This window comes from Trachypithecus francoisi, unplaced genomic scaffold (assembly GCF_009764315.1).
Source record: "Trachypithecus francoisi isolate TF-2019V2 unplaced genomic scaffold, Tfra_2.0 Lachesis_group17, whole genome shotgun sequence".
In the NCBI taxonomy this organism is placed as follows: Eukaryota; Metazoa; Chordata; class Mammalia; order Primates; family Cercopithecidae; genus Trachypithecus; species Trachypithecus francoisi.
In genome coordinates this window covers 39,395,190-39,409,606 of record NW_022681462.1, presented here as the reverse complement: position 1 = coordinate 39,409,606, position 14,417 = coordinate 39,395,190, and the positions used below count along the sequence as shown (strand labels likewise).

General features: G+C 39.2%; 1 protein-coding gene across 5 annotated transcripts in view; it reads right to left on the bottom strand.

Annotated features, from left to right (window-relative positions):
- The window catches only part of LOC117062879 (ribose-5-phosphate isomerase), a 56,224-nt gene that overhangs the window by 17,554 nt on the left and 24,253 nt on the right, over window positions 1-14,417 (bottom strand). For all 5 annotated transcript variants that reach the window (XM_033176760.1, XM_033176758.1, XM_033176761.1 and 2 more), the window contains one exon: window positions 1,296-1,355. In XM_033176760.1, coding sequence (XP_033032651.1) covers window positions 1,296-1,355 — 60 coding nt within the window. The remainder of the gene's footprint in view (window positions 1-1,295; window positions 1,356-14,417) is intronic.

Below are 14,417 nucleotides of genomic sequence, written 5' to 3'. Positions count from 1 at the left end.
AAAAATACAGTTCCACATGGGTCATGCTTGCTTCCAGGCTTTTACAGATTCCAGCCTTTGTCTGAAGTTACAGTCAGCACTGCTCTCCGGAAGCCCGCATTAACCCGAGTCAGGCTGCACTGTGGCAATTCTCAGGGGTACGGAAAGTGGCAACCTTTTCTGTCTGGGCTCCAGGCCCACCTTTAGCCCAAACCACTCTCTTCACAGCTGCTGAACACATGATCAGCCTGTGCCCCTGGCTCTGCCCACAGAAATCTCCAAGTCCTTCCCATAGTTCTTACTAACCCCTGTGAGGCCCATGTGTATGACAGAAACATGGGCTACTAGATCACCACCAAGTCTCAATTCCCCGCCTGGTTTTCCAGGTGCCTTAAAACCACCCCACTTTTCCTATCCAGCTTTGCTCTCCCTCTCCCTACTATGCACCAACGCAGTACTCTCACTCTGTCCTATCACCCCAGCCAGTCTGAGCTGTGTCCATTTGCCCATGTGGAGCTGTTCCTGTGGTTCCCATCTACCACCCTCTGGAATGTTCTCTCCTGCCCTTGCCACCTGGCCTTTACAGCCCAATTCAAACTTTACCTCTTCCCAAAAAACTCAAACTAGCATTAGTCTAGAATAGATGTGCCTGAGTTCAAATTCTGATTCTGCCACTTAAAAACTGTGGCATTAGCTATATGACTTACCCTCTCTGTGCCTTTTTCACATCTATAAAATGGGAAAATTATGGTATCCTATCTTCATGAATACTAGAGATGAAAGTTTAATACAGGTACAGCACTCAGCACAAAAGCTGGTACACAATAATGACTCAAAAAATGCCAGCTAGGGTGTGTGACGCTGCTCACCCTCATCAACGTCAGTCTCCCCTGGACTGCCCCGTGTTAGTCTTTACCACAAAACTTAATTTTAATGTTTTCAAATGTCCATGGCTGCCTCAGATGATTCTTCCTTATTTCCACTTAGTGGCAAGCTCCATGAGCTGGCTCACTCTTATACTTCTGCGCAAAGACCTCAGGAAGCCCTGGATGCAGCCCTGGGCTTGCCCACTTCCCTTCACTACATTCTCACACTGAGCCCTCGAGGTTAAACCACAAGGAATGTGGTGGAAAGGAACCACCTCGGCACTTGTGACCTCAGCCAAAATTAATACTCAAGGTCCCAGGAAAAAACTTGGTACAACTAACTGACATCTTCCCTAGATTTGACAAGATATCTGGAGCCCATGAACAAGTGACAGCCACAAAAAAGCAGAGAGAAACACTCAGTGGTCTGCCTCTGAGTGGCGATCTTACCTCTGGGTGTCGATCCAGGTCACTGAGGGTCAAGCCATACTGCAGGATGAGCTGGCGGGCCTGCGGGGGACAGGGAAGAGCAAACACGAACATTTACCTGAGTTCATGGCAAGGATTCTCAGAATTCTTCTGGATTTAAGTGTCCCAAGTCCTGCCGAAGCTCGCTCCCAAAGCCCAGCATGGCCCACCAAGAGGTACGAGATCTAGCCCCATGAATGGCAATACTAACTGCTGATCCAACCTGGGAGCTGGACAAAGGCAAAGAGCGCAGTGAAGACCCTGTTCCAATGCGAAGCTAAGAGCTCCTCCTCAGCGCAGCAAAGACCCTGTTCCACTGCGAAGCTAAGAGCTCCTCCTCAGTGCAGCAAAGACCCTGTTCCAATGTGAAGCTAAGAGCTCCTCCTCAGTGACTTGTGACGAAAGAGAATGCCATGGCATCCTAAAGCTTCTGGCAAAACAAGTGCGACAAAAAGTTCCTAACATAGAACCAAATCCGTAACATTTTAGAAAAGCTTTTAAAACAATCCAATGGTATAAAAACAGACTGAGGAAGATCACTATGAATGGACACAGAGTGATTTCCAGCCCACACTGTTAAGTAAATATGAGGAACAGAATATATACACTTAAAAATGCCAGAAACCAAAAAGACTAAGTGAGGAAGTCGGCAAATTTAGCACACGAGACTGGGAAAGATTTAGGATGTTTGTGAAAAAGTCAGCACCATTGACTTCATAGTCATGCTTCACAGCTAATCTTTTAAAAAGGTGACAAAAGGGGAGAACACTGGTTACAGCCATCACATGGCTCTGAGCAGGATTCGTAGCTGGAATAAAGGAACCTCAAACCTTCATGTTTGAACGCCCAAGTCCTAGCAATGTGGGTTTATGTTCATGTCATTGTTTATAATGCACAGAAACCAAAGGTTTCTTAAAACAAAAAGCACCTGAGATTAAGAATCAGAAGGTCCAGGTTCCAATCTTAAATGAGCCAGCTCTGTGACCCTTGGCAATTTTTCTCATCTGTAAAAAGGTAGGGACAGATGAAATGACCAAAGTCAACTTTCTAATCTAAGATCCTAAGCCTCTAAGACTAAAACATAAAGATCTTGAAAATTGTAATGTTGGAGCCAAATTCAAACAAACTAAAAAATATATTTTTAAAGGATAAGGCAATAAAAAAACTCTGAACCCCAGATGTGATGTTATTAAAAAGTATTGATGTTATTAGAAATTATTGCTTTTTTTTTTTGTATTGTGATGTTTAAAAGACTCCCTATTTTTCAGAGAGACATATGAAATATATACAATGAAATGATATTATGCCTGGAATTTGTTTCTAAATAACAAGAGTCAGGGGGATATTTAGGTATGGATGAAACAGGATTGGCTGTGAATTGATAATTATTGAAACTGGGTGCTGAGTACATGGAAGTTAATTTTATAGTTCTCTCTCCTTTCTAAACTTTGATATTTTCCATAATAAAAAGCTAAAATAAAATGCTGGCTGAATAAGCAAGTTCAAAAAAAACTTATGATTTTGTACTTATTAAAGAGAAATATATACTGTAAAGGAAAACAGCAAAAATAGTATTGCTAGATTATTTCTTAATGCTTAGATTTCTCCAAAACTACTATTAGAACTATGCAGTCATTAAAAACAAAAAGAAAGAGAGATCATGTCCTTTTCAGGAACATGGATGGAGCCAGAGGCCATTATCCTTAGCAAACTAGCGCAGGAATAGAAAACCAAATACCACATGTTCTCACTTGTAAGTGGGAGCTAATAGAGGGCAACAATACATGCTGGGGCTGACTGAAGGATAGAGGGTGGAGGGTGGGAGGAAGGAGAGGATCAGGGAAAATAACTAATGGGTACTGGGCTTAATACCTCGGTGACAAAATAATCTGTACAACAAACCCCCATGACATGAGTTTACCTATATAACAAACCTGCACATGTACCCCTGAACTTTAAAGTTTAAAAAAGTAAAAGTAGTATTAGAGAAACCATCCTAACTTCAGATCTGAGACTATAAAAACATTGGAAAGTGACCTCTTAGATGACCCCAATAATCCTCACCTCCTGATATTCATCCCTTTGGGTCATCACTTCCCACTGTCCCAGAGTTGGTCTGTGTGAGTGACCAATGGCACAAAGCGGAGGTGATGACATGACACCTCTGAAATTAGTTTATAAAGAATGCTGCAGAAGGAGGGCAGGGGTAAGGGTGTAGAGTGGCATGCTCCTCTCTCTCTCTCTCTCACACACACACGCACGCAAGCGCGCACATATACACACAAGCACACGCGTGCACATGTGCGTGCACACACACACACAGGGTATTAAACCAATCATTAACACATCGCTTTGCTAACAGCCATGCACGGTAGCTCATGCCCGTAATCCCAGCACCTTCGGAGGCCAAGGTAGGTGGATCAGTTGAGGCCAGGAGTTCAAGACCGGCCTGAACAATATGGTGAAACCCCATCTCTACTAAAAATACAAAAATTAGCTGGGCATGATGGTGTGTACCTGTAATCCCAGCTACTCAGGAGGCTGAGGCAGGAGGATCACCTGAGACCAGGAGGTGGAGGGTGGCAGTGAGCCGAGATAGTGCCACTGCACTCTAGCCTGGGCGACAGAGCAATACTCTGTCTCAAAAACAAAACTAACAAACAAAAAACACACTGCTAACTGATAAGGACATTTTAAAAATAGGTGTCATGTCCTAGACAAGGAGTTGGCTTTCCTTCCCCTAAAAGGCACATTACCTCCACTTCTTCTCTACGATATACTTATAAAATATTGCATACGTGAATGTAGCATTAATTCTTTGAACATTTGTGGAGTGCCAGGCACCACACCAGACACTGATGATACTAACATACACTCTCCATGCACAAGGGCCTCTACATTCTTTTATAAATGTATATACCTCAAATCAGGGGTGTCCAGCCTTTTGGTTTCCCTGGATCACATTGGAAGAATTGTCTTGGGCCACACATAAAATACACTAGCACTACCAATAGCTGGTGAGCTTAAAAAAAAAAAATCACAAAAAAACCCAATGTTTTAAGAAAGTTTATGAACTTGTGTTGGACCACATTCAAAGCCACCTTGGGCCACAGGTTGGACAAGCTTGCCTTAAATGATCACCACAACCAACTGAGCTATACCTCCTCACCACAACCACCAGCCACCCAGCCTAGTACCTGACCAAAGCCTGGCACATGAAAACGGCCTGGTCAGTAAGCACTGTCTATTTCTGCAGCTGGGAGGCCCTCTGTGATTCCCCTGCATACCCCCATACTCCACCCTCCACCTCTGCAAGCCCTGAGACTCTCCCATCTTCCCCAAAAGACAATAAGCAACAACACAAGAGGAACATCTGTACTCCCTTAAAACAGTTCTGTGCCCCAATTCACAACACGGGTCTTAGAAATTCTGCCAGTTTGTTAAAATGGACAACTGAAGTCTGGGCCCCTGTGCAATGACTTCAAGATCGCACTAGGACAGAACACTTTAAGCCTGCTCCCATCAGCAAGCTCTCCAACTCTCCCTTCTCCCCATCTGTGACTTGCCTCCCTGCAGGAGTGGTCCAGCAGCTCTACAGAGAAGTTGATTACAAACAGTGTGAGCCTCATCCTTCCTGAATGTTAGGTTGAACTGTGTTCCCCCCAAAAAAGATCTATTGGAGTTCTAAGCCTCAGTACTTCAGAATGGGACGTTTTATGGAGACAGGGTCTTTAGAGAGGTAATCAAATTCAAATGAGGCCATTAGAGTAAGCTCTACATCAATATAACTGGTGTCCTTATTAAAAGCGGAAATTTTGACACCGAAACAAATAGGCCTACAGGGAGAACAACATGTGAACATGCAGGCAGAGATCGGGGGATGGACCTACAAGCCAAGGAACACCAAAGGATATCAGCAACCCATCGAGAGTTAGGAGGAAGGCACAGAACAGATTCTCCTTCACAGTCTCAGAGAACCAAATCTGCCAACACCTTTATCTCAGAGTTCTAGCCTCCAGAACTCTCAGACAATACATTTCTGGTTTTTTTTAAGCTACTCAGTCTGTGGAACCCTGTTATGGAAGCCTTGGCAAACTGATGCATGGAGTTTAACAAACAGCACGAGGGTTTTGACCCACTACTGGCTCAGTGAGCATATGCAGCCTCTGGTGCTCCACTGAGATCTGCATCTGCTAGACACCAGAAGCTTCTACCGGGAAGCAAAAGGGTCTCCAGAGTATGTAGAGTAAACACCTCTGCCTGCATCTTCTGGCCAGAGTTCTGGAAAGTGCAAGGAGCAGGAAAGCTAATGATTAGCTTGTGATTCTGAAGAAAGGCAAGAAGCAAACCCCACAGCTGGTACTTCTAAATAGCTCTTGTGATTAGGGACAGTGGCACTTGGCAGGCTACCGGTACTTCTGTTTTCCCTTAATTTGACAATAAAACCTGAAAATGTAGTTCTATTATTTCACAAAATGTGTTTCCAGGTTTTGTGGTGCTTACATAGTAGAAGCGTAAACATTTTCCCTTCTACTACCCAATCAAGGTAAAACAGAAGGCAGAGTGAGCAATAAATGCTGTTTTTGGTTTAAACCAGTTCTGGCTTTCAAGTGCTTTACCTTCTTCTTTACCTTCTATCTTTAAAATTAAAGGCCTTTAATTTTAATCCACCAAATCCACCAAAATCATTTAAATCCCTACAGGTTTACTTATTTGAAAAGTAGGGCATGAAACTGTTGGGGCTCAGGATACCCCAAAATAAAAGCCTCAGAAACATCCTCAGGAGCTGCCGGGCATGGTGGTTCACTCCTATAATCCCAGCACTTTGGGAGGCCCAGGTGGGTGGATCATCTGAGGTTGGGAGTTCGAGATCAGCCTGGCCAACATGGTGATACCCCATCTCTACTAAAAATACAAAAAAATTAGCTGGGTGTGGTGCCGTATGTTTGTAATCTCATCTATTAGGGAGGCTGAAGCTAAGAATCACTTTAACCTGGGAGGTGGTGGTTGAAGTGAGCCAAGATCACACCACTGCACTCCAGCCTGGGTGACAGAGTGAGACTCTGTTTCAAAAAAACAAAACAAAGTAAAACAAAAAAAGAAAGAAAGAAAAGAAAGAAAAAGAAAGAAACATCTTCAGAAGCAAAAGTTTCTTTCAATTTATTCTGCCCTCCTGACTCTGGCCCCTCATGCTCCCCTCAGGATAGCCATAGAAACTAGAATCCCTCCTCCCCAAGGCAGGTCACAGAAACCACAACCACTTTCCTTTTCTCTTTCCCCAAAGCCAGACATAAAACTGTGAAAGGAAAATAAATCTTGAGGCTCCATAACCACTCCAGCTGAGAACTGCTTAGGGCAAACCTGCCTCCCATTCTATTCAAGATCATCCCTCTGCTCACTGTGATAAATGCATATCTGATTGCCTCCTTTGGAAAGGCTAATTAGATGCTCAAAAGAATGCAACCATTTGTCTCTTATATACTTATGACCTGGAAGCCCCCTTCCAGCTTCAAGTCTTCCCGCCTTTGCTTGATTTGTCCCACCTTTCCAGATCAAACCGATGTTCATCTTGCATATACTGATTAACACCTCATGTCTCCCTAAAATATACAAAACCAAACTGTGCTCTGACCACCCTGGGCACATGTCATCGGGACCTCCTGAGGCGTGTCACAGCCACGTGCCCTCAACTTTGGCAATACAAACTTTCTAAATTAACTGAAACCTGTCTCAGATTTTCAGGGTTGACATTTTGGTAACCACAGAGGATTCTGAGTAGAGGTGCCCCTGACCTTTGACAAATCTCCTATCAGTGCCTGGGACCAGCATGAGCTAATTTTATGGCTCAAACCAACAGGACAATTTGCTGAGGTCTGGGAGTACACCCTCCCGAGAATCCCTGATCTCCCCAAATCTGGTCGAAATCTAAAGTTTATTTTGCTGTACAACTCATCCCTCTTTTTTTTTTCTTTTTTTTGGAGTTTTACTTGCTTCCAGCAAGGAAGGCAAGGCAGGCAAGATTTCCTGTTTCCATGACGATGGAAGGCAGGTAACTCCGTTATGGAGTTTGAGCTCGCTCCCAGCATGGAATATGAGTTCAAGTTTTTTTGGTTTTTTTCCTCCTGCTTCTAGGGCGGTAGAAAGCAGTCTTGAGCCTGAAACCCATCCCTAGGTAAGTAGCTGAATTGGGGTTTTATCTTGTCTAAAGTTTAACAACCAGTTGGTTTTAATTTCTCCTTACCATTAAAGCACTCAGTGTTCATATTGTCAGCGTTTCTGTTGTTGTTTGTTGCAGTCTTTCTCCCAACAGATTTGACCAACTCTAACTGACTTGATCAAATCCAAGTAAGAATTCCAAATTATGAGTAACAAACCCTTTCTACTTTGGCTAAAGTTCCTCACAGCTGCAAAAGAGGGAACAACAAACAAACAAAAAAACTATGCACTTGGTTTCTGTGTTTGCTTCCTGTCTTTTAAAAAAAAAAAAAAAAGTTCTTTCATTTACTTTTCTTCCACCCTATACTTCTCCTTCCCCCTTTGCCATCTGCAGTACCAAAAAAAGTCTAGATGTTTATAATGACTTGAACACCTTTAAAGAATTCAAAACAAAGGTGCCACTCACCACAGTTGGGTGTTCTGTTTTCTCTGTGGAGTTTCAAGAGTCATGGGCAAATTCTTCTTAGGTCTAAAGCTCTGTTTTCCTGTACTGCGTGACCTGAACTCTTGGCTGTGGGGTACCAGAGATTACCTTGTACAGTAGAGAGAGGATTTGACCATGGCTTGTATAATGGCAGACGAGACAAAGGACTGTTATCATCTTTGTTTCAAAGCTCAATTCCAAACTAAATTCCTCCCAAAGACCAGTAATGAACAAGGACAGCGTAAAGGTAGAAGCAAGATGGAGTCAGTTAGGTCCTATCTTCTTCACTGTCTCAGAATTTTGCAATGGAGAGTTTCATAACTTTAAATAATGACTACCAAACTTTTCATAATCTAGATAAACAATTAAAATAAGTCAATGTAATGCGACAAATTCTTGTAGACAAATTTGTCATAATTTAGAATCAAAAGTTATATTAAATTATAGATATTTCATTATTTAGATATTTTCCAATAAAAATATATTGTAGGAAAACATTCTTTCTAAAAAAAGTGTCCTTAAAAAGATGAACACTTTTTGTCTGATTCAAAGCTTTTTTAAAGGTTATGTATAAAACAAAGTAAAAGGAACCACAAAATAAGAGAGATGTAAAGAAAGCTATAGAAATAAAGGGTTTTTTTTTGGTGAAAAAGCTTAAAGATAAATAATTTTATATGAGAAAAAATCTTGTATGGTTAATTTGGACCTAGAATAAAATGACTGGTTGTTTAAGAAAGAGGTATGTTCAGGGCAAACCAGAAAGTCCAAGCATGTCATGAGGAGTCTAAGGCACGATAAAAGGATTAAAAAAAAATTTTATATGATCAAGCTATCTATAATTAAAGGGAAATGATAATGGTCTTTCTGGAGATTGGGTTTGCTATTTTAAAAAGCCATTTATATACTAAAGAATTTATTAGAACAGTAAGGGATTGATTTTTTAAGGGATTTACTTTTAATAATTAGAGATTTTTATTATGTTTTAAAATAAATACATGTAAAGATACATTTAATGTTATTAATAATCATGTTTCAATACATAATTATAATTATATAATATGTATTATATGAACTCATCCTTTCTTATGGTTGCATTCCATGGTGTATATGCGCCGCATTTCCTTTATCCAGTCTATCACCGATGGGTATTTGGGCTGGTTCCAAGTCTTTGCTATTGTGAACAGCGCTGCAATAAACATACATGTGCGTGTGTGTTTGTATATATATATAAAATAGATATTAAAAAATCTATTATATATTAACATATATTAATTATAGTAATAAAATATACTAATAAAATATACTAATATGTTGTATTATGTATTAGTTATACTAATTATATTAAAATACAATTATATTAATATATTTATAAAATATATTACATTAATATAATTAATATATTTATGTATATTAAAGTATAATTATTAAATGTTTTTCTTATTATACTTAAAGCTCTGGAATACATGTGCAGAACAGGCAGGTTTGTTACATAGGTATATACATGGCATGGTGGTTTGCTGCACCCATCATCTACATCGGGTATTTCTCCTAATGCTATTCCTCTCCTAGCCCCTCAACCGCTGACAGGCTCCAGTGTGTGATGTTCCCCTCCCTGTGTCCATGTGTTTTCATTGTTCAACTCCCACTTACGAGTGAGAACAAGCAGTGTTTGGTTTTCTGTTCTTGTGTTAGTTTGCTAAGAATGATGTTTTCCAGCTTCATCCATGTGCGTGCAAAAGACATGAACTCATCCTTTTTTATGGCTGCATAGTATTCCATGGTGTATACGTGCCACATTTTCTTCATCCAGTCTATCATTGATGGGCATTTGGGTTGGTTCCAAGTCTTTGCTACTGTGAATAGTGCTGCAATAAACATACATGTGCATGTGTCTTTATAGTACAATGATTTATAATCCTTGCGGTATATTCCCAGTAATGGGATTGCTGGGTGAAATGGTATTTCTGGTTCTAGATCCTTGAGGAATTGCCACACTGTCTTCCACAATGGTTGAACTAATTTACACTCCCACCAACAATGTAAAAGTATTCCTATTTCTCCACATCCTCTCTAGCATCTGTTGTTTCCTGACTTTTTAATGATGGCCATTCTAACCAGTGTGAGATGGTATCTCATAACTATTAAATATATTTCTATATGTTTAAATAATATATATTTAAAATATATTTAATAATGTATTTTAAAATAATTAAAAATTTTTAAATTTTGTTTTAGAAGTTTGACATTTATTGCATCTCACCATTTTCAGTTTTCTCTCCCCTTTTAAAAGGAGCAAAGTAATGCTCTCCAACTTATTTTCAGCTCATATAAGTTTTTTTCCCTGAAGTTCTATTTGTTGTGGCCTGATGCTAACAACAATCTCTTAAAGGTCTAAAGGAAATGTTTTCTTCCAACATAATATTCTGTAACTGGCCTAACAGATTTTACATTTTATGGAAATAATTTCTATGGCATTAAGTTTTGGTTTGCTTAGGAAAAAAACTGAGACTAAATTTTTTTTAATTAAGGTTATTACATCCATGTATCTTTTTGTATGTGCTTTTAAAGTTCTTGTAACATTAAGTTATAGGGCTTTGATTCCTGAGTCTGAAAAGGATACCAAGTCTTGTGAAATCTTAAATACCGACAGCAATTAAAGCCTCATCATCAGATCTCATATAAGATGTCAATCAAAATAAACTGCATTACTGAGACACAGGCCAGAAATTAAAGTTATTCAACTCCTCAAGGCCAAGGGACTATCATGGAAGAGGTGGGTGTGTGAGATTGTCGGGGCCAATTTTGAGAGATAAAATAAGTTCAGTTTCACTATAAATAAATCATTAATGTCAAAAGCACACTGATGCAAGACCAGCATATGGGCACCTGTGTCAGATTAGCAAGGTTATCTTGAGGCATTAACCGACTCCTTAATAAAGGTTATAAAGTTTATAAAAGGCTTATAGAAGTTATATCTTATGTTCAAGATTAAAATGTTATAAATTGTTTATAAATTTTGGAAAACAAATTTAATTAGCTTCATGTTTTTATTAGGGCTTATTGTTTGGAAAATTAAGTTTCCTATCTCAAAAAATAAAGGTTTTTGACTTTTTCTTTTTTTTTTTTTTAAATCCTTAGGTTATGACTTTGGTTAAATGAAGGACTTATTTTACAATGACCTGTGATCCTCTTTTGTGGTATCAAGTGTTTTAAACCTTTGATATTTGACAATATTTCCAAAATCAAATGATAAATTATGTCTTTTTCTGACCTAATTAAATCTTTAAGATACCAGGTTCCCTAAAATCCAATGACATAATTTGGCTTATTTGGTAGAAAAATTATACAGGAAGCATTGTCATTTATGAAATAGTGTGTGCTTTTCTCTGGGCTGTATTTGTATAAATGTTATTAGTATGTGTTCCAAAATTATGGGAAACGCCTACAATTCTGATATGACTTAATGTATGTTATCAGTAATAATTACAATTGTTATGTTAAATTACTATGTGCCACAGAGGTAACAAATTTCCTTCTCAATTGTGTCTTTGACTATGGCTGCCCTAAAACTTTTTGTCATCTATGACAACTGTTGTCTTGTTTAGTCCTCTTTAGAAGGTGGCTTTATAATGAGCTACAAAACTCTAACAGGTGCTCTTGAATACAAGTTTCTCATAACTTTGGAGATTGTAACATCAGAATAAAGAAAAAACTTTCTGGACTCAGAGAGCTGAAATATTCATGAATATCAAGCAGAACAGGAATTAACTGCATGGACTAAACTAATAGAAGTCTGAAGTAATCTTTTTAACGTTTTGCTTAAGACGTTGCTGATCCTTTCTTGTATTTTTCAGAGTCAAAAAAACTTCTTTTAAGCTATTTATAGCTTTTAACAATTTAGTAAAGTATACTGTTATGAACCAAATTTGGGGCATACCTGTTTTTCTCTACCTGATTTCTACAAAATTTGGGGAGTATTTGTGACTACTCTTACCTTATGACAATACAGTTATTTGCATAAGTGCAATAAGAATCTGTATTCGTAATGGGGCACAATTAAATAAACTGGTTATTTTACCAACACTTTAACTTGAATGGTGTGTCTTCCATAAAGAAATCAAACTGACTTACGGAGCCAATAAAAGGCCCTTGGAAAAACTGACCTTATACCTTTGTCTACACAGTCCCAGTACAGGGTTCCTGACCTGTGGTAAGTAAAGAATGTCACTTTCTGACAGGCCCAGGAGGCCCAAGTTTATCTTGGAACCTCAAAAGGAAAGGAATTCATCCAGCTCATAGGTATTTGATGGTACAAATTCACAATGGATGGGCTCGGCTCAATAAAACGAGTCTTACCTGAGATTCCTTCTATGGAACAACGTTCCATTAAAGCCAATTTAAAAGCCTATGTAAAAAAAGTAATTATCATTCTTGCTGCACTGTATACAAATAATAAGGCCAAGTAAAATAATGCAAATCAGTCCTACCATGATTTGTCTTTAGTAAAAATGGGAAACTAGAGAAAAATTGTTTCAAAAACTACAGCACACCTGTTGTTACATTCCAGTCTTGCCTACGTTTTTTCAATTTTACTATTTTCTACAACTTGAACCAAATTCTAATTTTTCTTGGCTACAACCCTACAAAATAATGTCTTCAGGCTTTTTTTTTCCCCCTTCTTTTTTCCCTACTGTTCCAAATTTGGAGTCACTGAAAACTGAGCTGTGCTTTCACAAAGCCCTGCAAATTGAAGCTAGACAACTTAAACTTTAGAAGAAAATAACAGCAACCTATTTACATACATAGGCCACTTTCATACCTGTCTACTAATGTATGGACTTTAGAGCAATGTGGCCTACATCAGTTTTCCAGGATTGTTCTTTTTTTTGTTGTTGCTTTTCTCCCTTCCCCCCCTATTTTCTCTTCACAGGACATGAGACTTCACGACCTGCTAAAAATGAACTTTCCTAAAAACTCAGGACCTACCTGTCTAGGAATAAATAATCCCAGCCAAGAGAGATCAGAAGAAACCTGAAACCAGAGACTCATTTTCTTCTAAAATGCTTTCTCCAAAAGATTTTTTAAAAGAAAGTGGGGAAATGTGAAAGGAAAATAAATCTGGGGCCCCAAAGTCACTCAAGCTGGGAACTGCTTAGGGCAAACCTGCCTCTCATTCTATTCAGTCACCCTTCTGCTCACTGAGATAAATGCATATGTGATTGCCTCTTTTGGAAAGGCTAATCAGAAACTCAAAAGAATGCAACCATTTGTCTCTTACCTACCTATGACCTGGAAGCTCCCTCCCTACTTCAAGTCTTCCCGCCTTTGCTTCGAGTTGTCCCGCCTTTCCAGACCAAACCAATGATCATCTTGCATATGTTGACTGATGGCTCATGTCTCCCTAAAATGTATAAAACCAAACTGTGCTCTGACCACCTTGGGCAGATGTCATCAGGACCTCCGGAAGTGTGTCACAGACATATGTCCTAAACTTTGGCAATATAAACTTTCTAAATTATCTGAGACTTAGCTCATATTTTGGGGGTTCACAAAATTTAACAATATTACTCTAACCTCCTCCCTCCCTCATCTTTCTATGCCAAAACTGGACATAAAGAAATTATCTCACCTATTTTTGTATGACTGTAGGTCATAAGACCCCCATTCCAAAGACGGTCCTGCCCCATACCAAGAAGGAAGGAGTGCTGCAGAGATTGGGAAGGATCTAAACGGAGGGTCTTGCTGGGTTTCTCAACTCAGCTGGTATCTACTAGCATTAAATCATATCCTTTTTGTCCAATCGTATCTCTACACGGCTGTCCATACTTTGATGAACCTAAGCACAAAAATGAAGAGTTTCCTCTGATCTTTGGATCTTCATGCTGAAGGCACTTGTGCCACATTAAAACAATGATCAAACACATTTGTATGCCTTTTGTCAGTAATTTTCAGTGAATCTTCAGAGGGCAAAGGGGAAGTTTTCTCTTGGCCCCCACAAAACATTCTGACTTCCTTTCAACCATTTCCGGAGACTGTATCTGGCTAAACTTAACACAAAAATAAGTTTATGTTTGAGTGGGACAAAAAGTAACCTGAACAAGTGAATTTTAAAAGGCCCTGTGAATTCTCAATGACTCCTCCACCCAATTAACTGGAATGGGCCAGCACTTTCCAGTCTGGATACACTGTTATCAATTGTCACCATAAAACACAGTTAGGTGAGGAGTATTGTCTTAAAAACACAGGATCAAACTTCCAGGTAAAGATGGCAGTTTGAACACCTGCATTTAGCTCAGCTCTGTAAACCAAAAGGTATCTGAGACAGGTCGCAATCAATTTAGAAAGTTTATTTTGCCAAGGTTAAGGATGTGCCTGTGTCCTGAGTCTTACCTGAGATTCCTTCTATGGAACAACGTTCCATTAAAGCCAATTTAAAAGCCTATGTAAAAAAAGTAATTATCATT